Genomic DNA, 17,169 nt, shown 5'->3' with positions numbered 1-17,169 from the left:
CTACTTAAGGAACGCTTTATAGAGCAACAGTGAACGGCGTGTCTCGCGTTCTTTTTCTAGACAAAATCTGAAGTCCCTGAGGTTGACCCGCGTGATCCTTTGTCGTGTGAACTGTCTGGGGGTTCCCATGCCCGAGCTGCCGGGGACTGCAGAGCCCGGGCAGGACCCCTCTGTCCCGGAGCCCGGTCCCGGGGAGTCCACTTTCCGCTTCTTGCAGAGCCCGATGGCTGCCAGCGCTGCGAGATTGGCGTCACGCAGCCTCATCTGCGCCAGCTCCTGCTGCTGCATCGCTTTCGCCTTCTGCTTCAGCCTTAATTGTTCTGGATCCTCTTGTCTGAAGCGAGACTTGGCTGCTCGCATTAAAATCTCTCTTTCCTGTCCATCTTTCCTCTGTTTTTCAATCTGATCGAGTTGTTCAAAAAATCTGAGCTGAGCCCGAACATCACTCGCCTGCTCGTATCTGTCATCATCCTTATGAGAAAAGTTCTTCAGCTGAGCCGTTTCTGATATCTTTTCCATGAGGTTCTGCAGCCTCTGTTGCGTGGCGCGTGGCACGTAACTCACGACGTCGGGGTGCAGTTCCGTTATGCCGTGTTTCTTACCTATTTCCAATATCCTTCTCTGCAGAGGCGCTGGCAGGAGGAAGGTTTCGTCTTCGCAAGACCGTGTAAGCGTGCCCACCACCTCAGAGCTCGTGGCTAAGATCCTTGCCCTTTCTTCCGATAGGTTTACTCCAGCCATGGACGCCACATCGTTAATGTCATCGTCATCCCAAAACGAGCCTCCCCCAGGCTCCTGGAGTTTATTTTTCTGCGCAGCAGCTGCTTGGGCCGAGACAGCAGAAAGAGCTTTGGTTCCAGGGAACACAGCAGGTTTCACGACCGGGACCGGCTGCAGTGGGTTCAGCTGGGTCTGCTGGGGTGTGGTCTGCAGGAGGCGGTGGTGGGGCTGCCCGAGGGCCACCGTGGGCGTCTGCGTCGGCGTCCCCTGCGGGGGCCGGATCCGTGCTCCGGGCTTAGGAGGCTGCTGGATCACCGGCGGTGTGGGCTGCCCCTGCTCGCCAACGCCAACCTGTGTGGGCTGCGTGAGGCTGATGACAGGGGGCTGGAGGGCGCTGGTCACAGTGGCCGCCGTCTTCCCAGCCGTGCGCTGGACGGAGCTGCTCAGCACCACGGCTGTGAGTGCAGCGGTGGCCTGCGGGGCAGGCGGCTGCTGCTGCTGCTGGCTCTGCTGGATGAAGGCTGCGGAGTCAGGGGTCAGCGGGCAAGCTCCTCTTCAGGAAAGGCACAAGGTAAGGTTGAGGCGAAGAATGAAGTTCTCGCTACAGCCGGCTGGTGAAATCTTCCGCTTCGATTTTTCCATCCAGCAGGTGCTGCACCAGCTCCTTCACGTTCGCCGCCGTCGTCTCCTCTGTGGACTGTTTACCTGATGAGGCCAGCTTTATTAACGTCGAAAGAAAGTTCTTACATTTCTTCACTTTTTCCATAGTGTCCGTGGCAGCTGTGGAGGTGGTGGTGGCCCCCGGGACAGTCCGCTGAGGTGTCCCCGTCTGGACAGCTGTCGCCGTCCCAATCGAAGCTGTCTGGGCAGCACCACCCAGAACAAGCTGAGGCTGCACTCCGGGTGAGCGCTGCAGCTTGGCGGCCGGCTGTACCGTGGTCTGGGCCTGAGACACCTGCTGAATTATGGTCGTCGGGGTCACCTGCTGGGCAATAATAGGGGTCCCAGGTGCCTGGACGGTGGAGACCTGGACAGGTGGGGCACATGTGGGGGTTGCAGGGCCGGGTGCCATGGTGGTCTGAAGCTGGGCCTGGGCGTGGGCCTGGGCCAAGGCCTGCTGAGGGATCATTAACAACTGCCCGTTCTCGCTGCGCACGAGGACCATACCTGGGGGCAGCTGGAAGTTCTGGATGTTTGTTGGGTTCTGGGGCGACTGTGGCAGACGAGGGGCCAGGACCGTGGGCGTCAGCGTGGCCTGGATACCGCTGGTAGTGACCCAAGGCGTCCTGGGCAGACTCTGGGTGACTGCCCTGGCAGAGCCCTTGGGCAGCCCGGTAGGGGTGCCGGGGGCTGGCGGCGGGAGGCCGGTGGCCGTGGACAGCAACCCTTGCATAGTTGGCCAGAGGATCATGCCAGCCCCCGCGCCGGCTGGGCAACTGGCCGCCAGGGTCTGTGGTGGTGGGGGCGCCGGCTGCACCAAGGTCTTGGGTGAGTCTGCCTTGGCCACCTGTGCGGGCGCGGTGGCAGGCCCGGGCTGACTGCTGGCGGCCTTCGCTGGGGAAGGCGCGGGGAGGGTGCAGGCCCAGGGCTGGGGCCGGGGCAGGCGCGGGGACTAGGATGGGCGAGGGTGCAGCGCTGGCCCCGTTCTGCAGTTCTGGGTGTCCTGTTGTCTTGTTACATCTGTATTTATGCTAGTTGATTCCAATCCTATCAATCTCTATTCCAAAGGTTAGGGCGTTTCTTATCTCCATTCCAGGGAGTAAAGATTATGTAGCTTAAGGGTGATTGTTCGTAGTTAAAGTGATTAACTACCCACCTGGCATTTAGTTAAGGGATTTTATTCCCTCCCTACTTAAGGGGAAAATCCCTACCTGCGGAAACAACCTTTCTTCGAGAGGTGACCTTGGTTAAAACACCTAGCGCTAAGGGGAGCAAACATATTAAGAACAGTATGCCATAGACGCCAAGTCCCTTGAAACATATGCTGTGCAGATGTTTCTTCCCTGCAACAACTATGTCAAGCAGCAAGGATGGACTGGCTCCCGACACAGAGGTAGAATTAAAAAATGAAATGGCTTTTTGTGGTTTCACTTTTCTTTTTGTGTGTGTGTAGTTTTACTCCCCCCCGCCCAAAGGATATTTATTGATTTGTCACTTCTTATTCGAGATGATTTTGTGACATTATAAAAATAAATAAGAGCACATTAAAACTATGTTTCATATGACTTTGGTTTTAAAGAAAATATTAAAGGTCTTTTCACAATGATTTTAAAATATACTACAATGAAAAGGGAGCAAGTTTGGGTACCTACTACCATCAAGTTTTAAGTTATTTTATAACTACTCTTACAGTAACTGTATTGTCATTGAATAAAGTGACTAAGAAGTGACTAAAGGGGCACTGGATCAAGTATGACTTAAGGTCATACTGGGTTTCAGTGAACAATACTCTAGTTGGAAGCAATCACTTCAAGAGACATTGCCAAACCCTGGCTGGGTGGCTCAGTTAGTTGGAGCACGGTCCTGTTCACTAAATGGTTTCGAGTTTGATTCCAGGTCAGGGCATATACCTAGGTTGTGGGTTCAATCCATGGTATGGAAGTGACAGATCCTACCATGAAAGGTGCAAAGCTCACCAGCACCGGAACATACGCAATACCGACTATAGAGGCAGAGGCATATGCAATTGGGAAGAAAGAAAAGCCACCTTTCTTCCCAGAGGAGCCCTCTTCGTCTTCTGAAAAGGACGACCCTATCCCAGACGAGTTGCTCTGTCTCATCTGCAAAGACATCGTGACTGATGCCGCTATCATACCCTGCTGTGCGAACAGCTACTGTGATGAGTGTATAAGAACAGCGCTCTTGGAATCAGAGGACCATACATGCCCAACGTGTCATCAACATGATGTCTCTCCCGATGCTTTAGTTGCCAATAAAGCCTTGCGACAGGCTGTTAATAACTTCAAAAATGGAACTGGTGGTTCTACAACAGGACTACGGAAACCGTTACCCCCACCACCACCACCGATACCGCCTCGGAGACCACTCCTTCAGCGGAATCGACAGCCTCTGATGAGATCTCCAATATCAAGACAGCCAGGTCCTCAGACGATTCCAGTAGAGTCTTCAACAGGCCACCCGGCTCCCTCTATACCTTCGTTCACTTCCAATCAGTCTTCCTTAGCCCCTGCTGTGCCTGGAAATTCATCTACTCCAGTGCCTGCACCTGATGTAACTGTAACGGTCTTCATATCAGTCCACTCAGAAAAACCAGATGGGCCTTTCTGGGATTCCAATCGTAAAATATTGCCGGCCGCAGCCCACGCCTTCGAACATTCAGAGGGAACATCTTCAAGAGCAATGACTGCCCTTGTGGAGGAGAAAGGTTACCAGGTGCCTGTGCTCGGAACCCCATCTTTGCTTGAACAGTCACCACCTGCTGGGCATAGCGTCCCTCTCCCCGGGTTCCCTGCAGCGCCAGCCAACTTTTCCACACCTTGGGTATCATCAGGAGGGCAGACTGCTCACTCAGATATCATCCCAAAAACACAAGCACAACTTCTGTCCAGGGAAGAATTCTACAGAGAGCAGCGACGGCTAAAGGAAGAGTCTCAATATCCCTACAGTGGTTCCGCATACTCCAGAAGTCCTTCTGCCAATTTACCAGCATCTTGGGTGTCATCAGGAGTGCAGACTGCTCACTCAAACACCATCCCAGCAGCACAAGCACCACTTCTGTCCAGGGAAGAATTCTATAGAGAGCAGCGATGGCTACAAGAGAGTCTAAGTCTAAATATCCCTATAGTGGTTCCTCATACTCCAGAAGTCCTTCTGCTTACCCCAAATCAAGACATGGTTCAGGGCGCTCACGTTCTCATTCTCGATCACCTAGCCACTCACACTCTCGTTCCTATTCCCGATCACTGTCATGCCCCAGAAGAGGCAGAGGCAAGAGTCGAAATTACCTGGCAAGGTCAAGGTTTAGATCTCATGGATAGCATCGTCGATCTAGGTCAAGGTCACTACTATATAGGCGACATGCATCGCAATCAAGGTCCCCTCAAGCATTTAGGGGACTGTCTCCAAATAAACGCACTGTACCACAAGGGGAAACAGAACGTGAATATTTTAAGAGATACAGAGACGTTCCACCACCCTATGACAGAAAAGCTTATGATGGGAGGAGTGTTGAATTTAGAGACCCATTTGTAAAAGAGCATTACCGAGAATGGGAGAGGAAATACAGGGAGTGGTACGAAAAACGCTACAAAGGTTATGCTGCTGGAGCACAGCCTCGACCGTCAGCAAATGGAGAGAACTTTTCTCCAGAGAGTGTTCTACCACTTCATATCAGGAATTCTCCCCTTACAAGGGGCCGCAGAGAAGATGATTTGGGTGGGAAAAGTCGTAGAAGTAGAAGCGTAGGTGGTAGCAACCATCCAGAAATGCTTTCAACAAGAGACAGCCACAATCAGAAGGATAGTACAAAATCAAAAGAGAAGGAGAGGGACAGTGCTGCAGGAGATGATTCAGGAAGTAAACATACAGATCTTCGAAGGCTGAAGAAAGTGAAGGCTTTCTAAACCCAGAGCTGTTGGAACCTTCTAGAAAATCAAGAGAACCTACAAGTCCAGTGATGAGATGCCTCCCAGGGCCTCCGGTTTGGGTGGGAGTGGCATTCCAGCTGCACCCCTTCCCCAACTCCAGGGCTGCACCTCCGAGGATGCTGGGCCTCTCCCACCACTGGGTGCTGACTGCCAGAGCAGGCCCTGCCTTGCGTTCTGCTGGGTTCCGGGCAGAACCCCTAAACCTAAACTTAACAACCCCATCCCTAACCCAAACTACCCTCACCCTCATCCTTACCCAAACCTGACCATGACCTGACTCTGACACTTATGTTTACCCTGACCCTGACCATAGATCTGACCCAAACCCTGACCCACTATCCCATATGCCCTGGCGTCCACCACCTGGGTTTTCCCCCGGAAGGCCCCGCAGGCGGAATGGCAGTGAAAGGGGGACTGGAGATTATTTTTATGTGTGTGTGTGTGTGTGTGTGTTGTGTGTGTGTGCGTCTGTCTGTGTGTGTTTGGCGGGGGGTGGGTAGGGGGGATTGGGTGTGACTGAGGACCGAGAGGATGCACCCAGAACACTATTTGTGGACCTGGACCCTTGAAACCCCGGGAACTCTGAAAGCCTAAATGAGTATTCCAGGGAAAACAATGGGGGATTCATTTACTCTTTGTTGTTGTCGTCGTTGTTGTTGTTGCTGTTGTTTTTGCAATTGAATGTATTGGGGGAGACATCGGTTAATAAAATGAAATGGAATGCCATAGGATAAAATGGAAGGTGTAAATACAAAAGAAGCTTTGCATTGTGGATGAAAAGGGGCCACATGCTCACCTGACCCACTCCCGGGAGGCCTGGCCTGGGCTTGCAAACTCAGACACCTAAAGAGATCACCCAGGATGTTCTGAAAATAAAAAGTATTTTAAAAGTAGAAAGGAGTGTATAGTGAGTATATTGTCATGCCCTAGGCCGGAATCTTCCCTAAGAGAGATCATCTTTGACCTTACTGGTATCAGAGCCTATTATCTTTCTATGCCTCTAGGATCATATGTCTTTGGATTCGTGAAGGCCACGGTAACAAGTCACTTTCCTTTTTTCTAGTGCCCGCAAGGCACAGCCCAGGGTACCAGTGTAGAGGCCACAATTTCCCTCATTGTTAGTTTTGTATTTTTTTAAAGAAAAAAAGCAAGGGACACATGAATAAACAAGTGGAAAACCAATTTCCTCTCCCTCTACCTCTCCCTCTCCCTCTCTCTCTTCCCCTCCCTGTCCCTCTCCCTCCCCTCTACCTCTCCCTCTCCCTTCCAGTGTGTTTTTAAACAACAACAGCAAAATGGCCCTAGCCGGTTTGACTCAGTGGATAGAGTGTCAGCCTGTGGACCACGAAGCCTCCGGGGTTCCAAGGGCACATGCCAGGGTTGCGGAGTGGGTCCCAAGTGTGGGGTGTGCAGGAGGCAGTTTACCAGGGATTCTCTCTCATTGTGGATGTACTAACGCTCTCTCCCTCTCCCTTCCGCTCCGAAATCAAAAATTACATATTTTAAAACACACACACACACACACACACAAACACACAAGCACACACGCACACACACACACGCGCACACACACACACACACCAACCACACAAAGATATTAGTCCACTTCCGTGTAGTAAAAGGTACACTTCTGCAATGTTTTGAAATTGCATTTTGTGCTATCCAAACTCGGAAGTTAAAATGCGAGAAGGGGGGCTGCAGGGAGAGGGTTCAAGAGAGGGATTGACCTTTGCCATTTCAAATTGGCGGCTGCCGCCCTAACTGGTTTGGCTCAGTGGACAGAGCACCATCCTGCGGACTAAAGGGTCCCAGGATCGATTCCGGTCAAGGGAATATACCTAGGTTGTGGGCACATCCCCAGTAGGAGGTGTGCGGAAGGCAGCTGATTGACGTTTCTCTATCTTTGAGGTTTCTAATTCTCTATCCCTCTTCCTTCAAAGCCTGAAGGAAAAAAATCAATAAAATATATTTTTAAAAAATGGCGGCTGCCAAGTTACTGGGGCCAAAGTGGCGGGAAGTATTCCAGGGTCACCCACATCACTGGACAGTGCATCAACACTAAGGTAGAGATCCACCTCATGCGACACATCCACCTGTCAGATGGAGAAATCTTCCACAACTTCAACGAGCTCTCCAGGGTGCTCCCGTAGATTGGCCAGCAGGTGATCTGGGAACAGGAGCAGCAGCGAGAGCAGCAAGAACACGGGACTGAGGAAAGCCAGGGCCATGGCTGGCAGGACCCTGCCCAGCCGAGCATTGGGGAGTCCAGGGCTGCAGCTTTGGAGGAGCAGCCTGTTCCGTTTGTTCTGCCTGTGGGCCTGGGCTCAGGAGACCAGAATTACCCCCTAACCTGCAGGATGTGTTCCTATAGCGAGTGTAGAAACCAGTACTGTTAACTTCCCTACGTTCGTCTTGGCCAGGCGCCGCCCTGGAGTCTTCATCCTGTTCGATGAGAACCACTCCGAGTTCATTTGGCTGGAGGCAAAATACTTCATCCTGTTCAGCAGAGTCCAGAAATCCTTCCAGAAGGTGGAGGCACCATCCCCGCAGGCTTTCCTGGAGATGCTCTCGAACATTCAGTCCGGGCCCCCTAGGAGGAGCAGCTTGCATGCACTTTGAAGGTTTGACCTTCTGACCTGCTTTTAAAAAAAACCTCAAAGCCAAACCAAAAACACTCCTTTTAAAATTGAAAAATAAGAAAAAAATTAACTGCCTTAAGAATATCCTCTTTTAAAAAATTAATCTTAAAAATCAAACAAACATACAAACAAACAAAAACAAAAAACCTCCTTAGAAATGACATGGATTCAGCCTGTGGGCGGGGGCCTGACCATCCCATCCATCCAGAGAGGGAGCATGGCGCAGGGTAAGTGGGGGGGGGGGGGGGGGGGGGGGGCGGGCGGGGTGAGCCAGGGCGGGGCCGTCCCCGCCCTCTGCTGGTCGAAAAGCACCAATGCAAGCCACTCTCCTGCAGCCAGAGGCCGGTGCCTGGACTTGACCTGAGTGGGGAAGGGCCAGTAGGGGGCACGCTAATATACAAAACCATACACATTTTATTCACATCAACTTCAGCCTCTGCCTCCCATGACCTCCAAGGCCAGCGTCATGCTGTGTGTTTGCGTCTCGGGTCTACCTGCTTCCACCCCCCCACCCCCCACCCTCCACCCTCGCCCGGCCCATTCCCTTTGAGGAATGAATACCAGGTTCAGCAGGACCTTTCCTTTCGGTACTTTCACGGGGCCTAGCTTGGGGGCATGTGCACCCAACTTGTGACTTCACAGTCCAGGGGGCGGCTGATTGGTCGATCGGCTGCTTTGGCTCCTCCCACCACGCTCTGGTTATATAAAAGAAAGCAGGGTCCTGGGTGCGGAGCTTCTCAGCCCTAGGCTTGTTGTCTTGGTCGCTGTCGCCAACCTCCTTCTCCAAGGGAGCTTTGAGGGGAGACGTCTCGCCAAGACCCGGTCCCGGGACATAGAAGCCGCTGAAGCACCTGGCTAGAACCTGGCTAGGCTGCTGATCCACTGACCGCCGTCTGCGTGTCATTTCTTCTTCGCCGACTCTGGTCTTCTCGCGGGGCCCGGGGTCCCCCAAACCACGGAGAGAGCCCCCGGGAGGTGCTGCCGCACTAAGGACCCGGGACCTCGCTGGGTCACTGGTACTTGTAACGTTTTGACTCACCGCTGGTGACTGCACTGCCTGCTGGCCCTGAGGTTGAGCGAGGGGGACCCGGCCTGGGTGACGTGGTGCCCGTTGGCAGAGCCCAGGGCCCTCCCGCCCTGGCCCGCCCTCCTGCCCAGGTCCTGATTTCGCGGTCCGGGACTGGATTGCGGTTCTCACGCCCCTGCTGTGGGGAGGGGCTGCTCAAACCAAGGCCTTCGGTCCTTCCGTGTCTTGCGAGTGTTCTGTGTATGCCCATATTCTGCTCTTCAGTTCATAAGTATACGTGTACTGAGCGTGTCCACGTCTCCTCGCCCAAACTGAGGAGTCCTTTGGCACCATGTCCTGTGTGCATTATAAATTCGCTTCCACACTCAACTATGCCATCCTCACCTTTGATGGGCGGCACATCTCCCTCCGAGACCTAGGAAGCACATTTGGGGGGAGAGAAGCTGAAAGCTGCCAAGTGCGACCTGCAGATCAGCAACGCGCAGACCGCGGAAGAGTACACTGATGATAATGCTCTGATTCCTAAGAATACGTCTGTCCTTGTTAGAAGAATTCCTATTGGAGGTGTGAAATCTACAAGCCAGACGGACGTTATACGTCGAACTGAACCAGCGATGGGAACTTCAAAAGTCACTGACGACTCTTCTGCACCTATGTGTCTGGCCCAGCTTACAAAGACTGCCAATCTGGCTGAAGCCAATGCTTCTGAAGAAGATAAAATTAAAGCCATGATGTGGCAGTCTGGCCGTGCATACGACCCCATCAATTACATGAAGAAGCCTCTAGGTCCACCACCTCCATCTTACACCTGTTTCCGCTGTGGTAGACCTGGCCATTATATTAAGAATTGCCCAACAATGGGGACAAAATCTTCGAATCTCGTCCTGGGATTGAAAAGAGCAAGGGAATCCCCAGAAGTTTCATGATGGAAGTTCTAGATCCTACCATGAAAGGTGCAAAGCTCACCAGCACCGGAACATACGCAATACCGACTATAGAGGTAGAGGCATATGCAATTGGGAAGAAAGAAAAGCCACCTTTCTTCCCAGAGGAGCCCTCTTCGTCTTCTGAAAAGGACGATCCTATCCCAGACGACTTGGTCTGTCTCATCTGCAAAGACTTCGTGACTGATGCCGCTATCATTCCCTGCTGTGCGAACAGCTACTGTGATGAGTGTATAAGAACAGTGCTCTTGGAATCAGAGGACCATACATGCCCAACGTGTCATCAACATGATGTCTGTCCCGATGCTTTAGTTGCCAATAAAGCCTTGCGACAGGCTGTTAATAATTTCAAAAATGGAACTGGTGGTTCTACAACAGGACTACGGAAACCGTTACCCCCACCACCACCGCCGATACCGCCTCGGAGACCACTCCTTCAGCGGAATCTACAGCCTCAGATGAGATCTCCAATGTCAAGACAGCAAGATCCTCAGATGATTCCAGTGGCGTCTTCATCAGGCCACCCGGCTCCCTCTATACCTTTGTTCGCTTCTAATCACTATTCCTTAGCCCTGCTGCGCCTGGAATTTCATCTACCCCAGTGCCTGTACCCGATGTAACTGCAACCGTCTCCATATCAGTCCACTCGGAAAAACCAGATGGGCCTTTCCGGGATTCCGATCATAAAATATTGCCGACCGCAGCCCTCGCCTTCTAACATTCAAAGGGAACCTCTTCAATAGCAATGACTGCCCTTGTGGAGGAGGAAGGTTACCAGGTGCCTGTGCTCAGAACCCCATCTTTTCTTGGACAGTCACCCCATGCTGGGTCTAGCATCCCTCCCCCCGGGTTCCCTGCAGCGCCAGCCAACTTTTCCACACCTTGGGTATCATCAGGCAGGCAGACTGCTCACTCAGATACCATCCCAACAACACAAGCACCACTTCTGTCCAGGGAAGAATTCTACAGAGAGCAGCGACGGCTAAAAGAAGAGTCTCAATATCCCTACAGTGTTTTCGCATACTCCGGAAGTCCTTGTGCCAAAATATCAACACCTTCGGTATCATCAGGGGGGCCGACTGCTCACTCAAATACCATCCCAACAGCACAAGAACCACTTATGTCCAGGGAAGAATTCTATAGAGAGCAACGACGGCTACAAGAAGAGTCTAAGTCTAAATATCCCTATAGTGGTTCCTCATACCACAGAAGTCCTTCTGCTTACGAAAAATCAAGACGTGGTTCAGGGCGCTCACGTTCTCATTCTTGATCACCTAGCCATTCACACTCTCATTCCTATTCGCGATCACTGCCATGCCCCAGAACAGGCAGAGGCAAAAGTCGAAGTTACCTCCCAAGGTCTAGGTCTAGAGCTCATGGATATCGTCATCGATCTAGGTCAAGGTCACCACTATATAGGCGACAACCTTTGCGATAAAGGTCCCCTCAAGCATTTAGTGGACAGTTTCCAAATAAACGCACTGTACCACAAGGGGAAACAGAACGTGAATATTTTAAGAGATACAGAGACGTTCCACCACCCTATGACAGAAAAGCTTATGATGGGAGGAGTGTTAACTTTAGAGACCCATTTGTAAAAGAGCATTAACAAGAATGGGTGAGGAAATACAGGGAGTGGTACGAAAAACGCTACAAAGTTTATGCTGCTGGAGCACAGCCTCGACCAAATGGAGAGAACTTTTCTCCAGAGAGCTTTCTACCACTTCATATCAGGAATTCTCCCCTTACAAGGGGCCTCAGAGAAGATGATTTGGGTGGGAAAAGTCATAGAAGTAGAACCATAGGTACTAGCAACCATCCGGAAAAGCTTTCAACAAGAGACAGCCACAATCAGAAGGATAGTACAAAGTCAAAAGAGAAGGAGAGGGACAGTGCTGTAGGAGATGGTCCAGGAAGTAAACTTACAGATCTTCGAAGGTGGAAGAAAGTGAAGGCTTTCTAAACCCAGAGTTGTTGGAACCTTCTAGAAAATCAAGAGAACCTACAAGTCCAGTGATGAGATGCCTCCCAGGGCCTCCAGTTTGGGTGGGAGTGGCATTCCAGCTGCTCCCCTTCCCTAACTCCAGGGCTGCACCTTCAAAGTGTATGCAAGCTGTTCCTCCTAGGGGGCCAGGACTGAATGTTCCAGAGCATCTCCAGGAAGACCTGTGGGGATGGTGCCTCCACCTTCTGGAAGGATTTCTGGACTCTGCCGAACAGGATGAAGCATTTTGCCGCCAGCCAGATGAACTCGGAGTAGTTCTCATCGAACAGGATGAAGACTCCAGGGCGGCTCCTGGTAAAGACATACGTAGGGAAGTTTACAGCAATGGTTTCTATGCTCGCTATAGGAACAAATCCTGCGGTTATGGGGTAATTCTGGGGTCCTGAGCTCAGGCTAACAGGCAGAACAAATGGAACAGGCTGCTCCTCCGAAGCTGCAGCCCTGGACTCCCCGACGCTCGGCTGGGCAGGGTCCTGCCAGCCATGTCCCTGGCTTTCCTTAGTCCCGAGTTCTTGCTGCTGCTCCCAGATCACCTGCTCGCCAATCTACTGGACCACGCTGGAGAGCTCCTTGAAGTTGCAGAAGATCTCACCATCTGGCCGGTGGATGCGGCCCATGAGGTGGATCTCTACCTTAGTGTTCATGCACTGTCCCGTGATGCGGGTGACCCTGGCATACTTCCCGCCATTTTGGCCCCAGTAACTTGGCAACTGCCATTTTGTTTTTAAAATATATTTTATTGATTTTTTTTTTCCAGAGTGGAAAGAAGAGGGATAGAGAATTAGAAACCTCAAAGATAGAGAAACCTCAATCAGCTGCCTCCCGCACGCCTCCTACTGGTGATGTGCCCACAACAAAGGTATATGCCATTGACAGGAATCGATCCTGGGACCCTTTAGTCCACAGGATGTTGCTCTGTCCACTGAGCGAAACCAGTTAGGGTGGCTGCCGCCATTGTGAAATGGCAAAGGTCAATCCCTCTCTTTAATCCTCTCCCTGCCAACCCAATCCTGCGTTTTAACTTCCGCGTTTGGATAGCACAAAATGCAAGTACAAAACATTGCACAAGTGTACGTTTTTCTATACGGAAGTGGATAAATATCTTTGTGACATTGGTGTGTGTGTGTGTGTGTGTGTGTGTGTGTGTGTGTGTGTGTGTTTTAAAATATATCATTATTGATTTCAGAGAGGAAGGGAGAAGGAGAGAGCGATAGTACATCCACGATGAGAGAGGATCACCGGTCAACTGCCTCCTGCACACCCCACACTGGGGATGTACCCCCCAAACCAGGCACGTGCCAGGCATTTGACCAGAATCGAATGCGGGAGGCTTCATGGTCCACAGGCTGACACTCTATCCACTGAGCCAAACCGGCTAGGGCCATTTTGCTGTTGCTGTTTAAAAACAGATTGGAAGTGAGAGGGAGAAGGAGAGGGAGAGGGGAGGGAGAGGGAGATGGACAGGAAATTGATTTTCCACTTGCTTATTCATGTGTCCCTTGATTTAAAAAAAAAAATACAAAACTAACAATGAGGGAATTTGTGGTCTCTACCCTGGGACTCTGACCTGTGTCCTGAGGGCACTGGAAAAAAGGAAAGTGACTTGTTACCGTGGCCTTCACGTGTCTAAAGACATGTGATCCTAGAGGCATAGAAAGATAATAGGCTCAGATACCAGTCTCAGGGAAGATACCCTGCCTAGGGCGTGACTACACACTCACTATACACTGCTTACTACTTTTAAAAGACTTTTATTTTCAGAACATCCTGGGTGATCTCTTTAGGTGTCTGAGTTTACAAGCCCAGGCCAGGCCTCCCGGGAGTGGGTCAGGTGAGCATGTGGCCCCTTTTCATCCACAATGCAAAGCTTCTTATGTATTTACACCTTCCATTTTATCCTATGGCATTCCATTTCATTTTATTGACTGATGTCTCCCCCAATACATTCAATTGCAAAAACAACAGCAAGAACAACAAAGAGAAAATGAATCCCCCATTGTTGTCCCTGGAGTACTCGCCTCTTTTAGGCTTTCAGAGTTCCCGGGTTTCAAGGGTCCAGGTCCACAAATAGTGTTCTGGGTACATCCACTCAGTCCTCAGTCACACCCAATCCCCCGGCACCTACCCCCGCCAAACACACACACACACGCACACACACACACACACACACACACACACACGAAAAAAAAGAAAAAAAAATCTCCAGTCCCCGTTTCACTGCCATTCAGCCTGCGGGGCCTTTCGCGGGAAAACCCAGGTGGTGGACGCCAGGGCATAGGGTATAGTGGGTCAGGGTTAGTGTCAGATCTAGCGTCAGGGTCAGGGTTAACATAAGTGTCAGGGTCAGTTCATGGTCAGGTTTGGGTTAGGGTGAGGGTGAGGGTAGTTTGGGTTAGGGATGGGGTTGTTAAGTTTAGGTTTAGGGGTTCTGCATGGAACACTGCAGAACGCAAGGCTGGGCCTATTCCGGCAGTCAGTACCCAGTGGTGGGAGACCCCAGCATCCCCGGAGGTGTAGCCCTGGAGTTGGGGAAGGGGTGCACCTGGAATGCCACTCTCTCCCAAACTGGAGGCCCTGGGAGGCATCTCATCACTGAACTTGTAGGTTCTCTTGATTTTCTAGAAGGTTCCAACAACTCTGGGTTTAGAAAGCCTTCACTTTCTTCCACCTTCGAAGATCTGCATGCTTACTTCCTGAACCATCTCCTGCAGCACTGTCCCTCTCCTTCGCTTTTGACTTTGTACTGTCCTTCTGATTGTGGCTGTCTCTTGTTGCAAGCTTTTCTGGATGGTTGCTAGCACCTATGCTTCTACTTCTACGAATTTTCCCACCCAAATCATCTTCTCTGCGGCCCCTTGTAAGGGGAGAATTCCTGATATGAAGTGGTAGAAAGCTCTCTGGAGAAAAGTTCTCTCCATTTGCTGACGGTCGAGGCTGTGCTCCAGCAGCATAACCTTTGTAGCGTTTTTCGTACCACTCCCTGTATTTCCTCTCCCATTCTCGGTAATGCTCTTTTACAAATGGGTCTCTAAATTCAACACTCCTCCCATCATAAGCTTTTCTGTCATAGGGTGGTGGAACGTCTCTGTATCTCTTAAAATATTCACGTTCTGTTTCCCCTTGTGGTACAGTGCGTTTATTTGGAGACTGTCCCCTAAATGCTTGAGGGGACCTTGATCGCAAAGGATGTCGCCTATATAGTGGTGACCTTGACCCAGATCGACGACGATATCCATGAGCTCTAGACCTAGACCTTGGGTGGTAATTTCGACTTTTGCCTCTGCCTGTTCTGGGGCATGGCAGTGATCGCAAATAGGAATGAGAGTGTGAATGGCTAGGTGATCGAGAATGAGAATGTGAGCGCCCTGAACCACGTCTTGACTTTGCGTAAGCAGAAAGACCTCTGGCGTATGAGGAACCACTATAGGGATATTTAGACTTAGACTCTTCCTGTAGCCGTCGCAGCTCTCTATAGAATTCTTCCCTGGACATAAGTGGTTCTGGTGCTGTTGGGATGGTATTTGAGTGAGCAGTCTGCACTCCTGATGATACTCAAGGTGCTGATAAATTGGCAGAAGGACTTCCGGAGTATGGGGAAACACTGTAGGGATATTGAGACTCTTCTTTTAGCCGTCGCTGCTCTCTGTAGAATTCTTCCCTGGACAGAAGTGGTGCTTGTGTTGTTGGGATGGTATCTGAGTGAGCAGTCTGCCCTCCTGATGATACCCAAGGTGTGGAAAAGTTGGCTGGTGCTGTAGGGAACCCGGGGGTAGGGACGCTATACCCAGCAGGTGGTGACTGTCCAAACGAAAATGGGGTTCTGAGCACAGGCACCTGGTAACCTTCCTCCTCCACAAGGGCAGTCATTGCTATTGAAGAGGTTCCCTTTGAATGTTCGAAGGCTAGGGCTGTGGCCGGCAATATTTTATGATCGGAATCCCGGAAAGGCCCATCTGGTTTTTCCGAGTGGACTGATATGGAGACAGTTGCAGTTACATCGGGTACAGGCACTGGGGTAGATGAATTTCCAGGCACAGCAGGGGCTAAGGAAGACTGATTAGAAGTGAACGAAGGTATAGAGGGAGCTGGGTGGCCTGATGAAGACGCCACTGGAATCATCTGAGGATCTTGCTGTCTTGATATTGGAGATCTCATCAGAGGCTGTCGATTCCGCTGAAGGAGTGGTCTCCGAGGCGGTATCGGTGGTGGTGGTGGGGGTAACGGTTTCCGTAGTCCTGTTGTAGAACCACCAGTTACATTTTTGAAGTTATTAACAGCCTGTCTCAAGGCTTTATTGGCAACTAAAGCATCGGGACAGACATCATGTTGATGACACGTTGGGCATGTATGGTCCTCTGATTCCAAGAGCACTGTTCTTATACACTCATCACAGTAGCTGTTCGCACAGCAGGGTATGATAGCGGCATCAGTCACGATGTCTTTGCAGATGAGACAGAGCAACTCGTCTGGGATAGGGTCGTCCTTTTCAGAAGACGAAGAGGGCTCCTCTGGGAAGAAAGGTGGCTTTTCTTTCTTCCCAATTGCATATGCCTCTGCCTCTATAGTCGATATTGCGTATGTTCCGGTGCTGGTGAGCTTTGCACCTTTCATGATAGGATCTGTCACTTCCATCATGAAACTTCTGGGGATTCCCTTGCTCTTTTTAATCCCAGGACGAGATTCGAAGTTTTTGTTCCCATTGGTTGGGCAATTCTTAATATAATGGCCAGGTCTACCACAGTGGAAACAGGTGTAAGATGGAGGTGGTGGACCTAGAGGCTTCTTCATGTAATTGATGGGGTCATATGCACGGCCAGACTGCCACATCATGGCTTTAATTTTATCTTCTTCAGAAGCATTGGCTTCAGCCAGATTGGCAGTCTTTGTAAGCTGGGCCAGACACATAGGTGCAGAAGAGTCGTCAGTGACTTTTGAAGTTCCCATCGCTGGTTCAGTTCGACGTATAACGTCCGTCTGGCTTGTAGATTTCACACCTCCAATAGGAATTCTTCTAACAAGGACAGACGTATTCTTTGGAATCAGAGCATTATCATCAGTATACTCTTCCGCGGTCTGCGCGTTGCTGGTCTGCAGGTCGCACTTGGCAGCTTTCAGCTTCTCTCCCCCCAAATGTGCTTCCTAGGTCTCGGAGGGAGATGTGCCGCCCATCAAAGGTGAGGATGGCATAGTTGAGTGTGGAAGCGAATTTATAATGCACACAGGACAT

At 51.0% G+C, this 17,169-nt stretch overlaps 1 protein-coding gene and 3 pseudogenes across 1 annotated transcript; 2 read left to right on the top strand and 2 right to left on the bottom strand.

The window, feature by feature from the left end:
• Nucleotides 1-3,038, bottom strand: LOC138998996 (transcription initiation factor TFIID subunit 4 pseudogene; annotated as a pseudogene).
• Nucleotides 3,039-3,315: 277 nt separating this feature from the next.
• On the top strand, nucleotides 3,316-7,946 carry LOC138998995 (E3 ubiquitin-protein ligase RBBP6-like). Its single transcript, XM_070401004.1, is given in 5 exon segments — nucleotides 3,316-4,395; nucleotides 4,479-5,262; nucleotides 5,265-5,353; nucleotides 7,478-7,626; nucleotides 7,748-7,946. Coding segments are annotated over 5 exon segments (2,301 nt in total).
• Nucleotides 7,947-9,324: 1,378 nt separating this feature from the next.
• LOC138998994 (E3 ubiquitin-protein ligase RBBP6-like) lies at nucleotides 9,325-12,644 on the top strand (annotated as a pseudogene).
• A 1,771-nt stretch (nucleotides 12,645-14,415) lies between these two features.
• On the bottom strand, nucleotides 14,416-17,169 carry LOC138998993 (E3 ubiquitin-protein ligase RBBP6 pseudogene; annotated as a pseudogene).

The sequence above is a fragment of the Myotis yumanensis genome, unplaced genomic scaffold, assembly GCF_028538775.1.
Source record: "Myotis yumanensis isolate MYYU_CA2020_CCGP unplaced genomic scaffold, mMyoYum1.0.hap1 SCAF_21, whole genome shotgun sequence".
Taxonomy (NCBI): domain Eukaryota; kingdom Metazoa; phylum Chordata; class Mammalia; order Chiroptera; family Vespertilionidae; genus Myotis; species Myotis yumanensis.
Note: the sequence above shows the minus strand (reverse complement) of the source record. Positions and strands in the feature narration are given on the sequence as shown.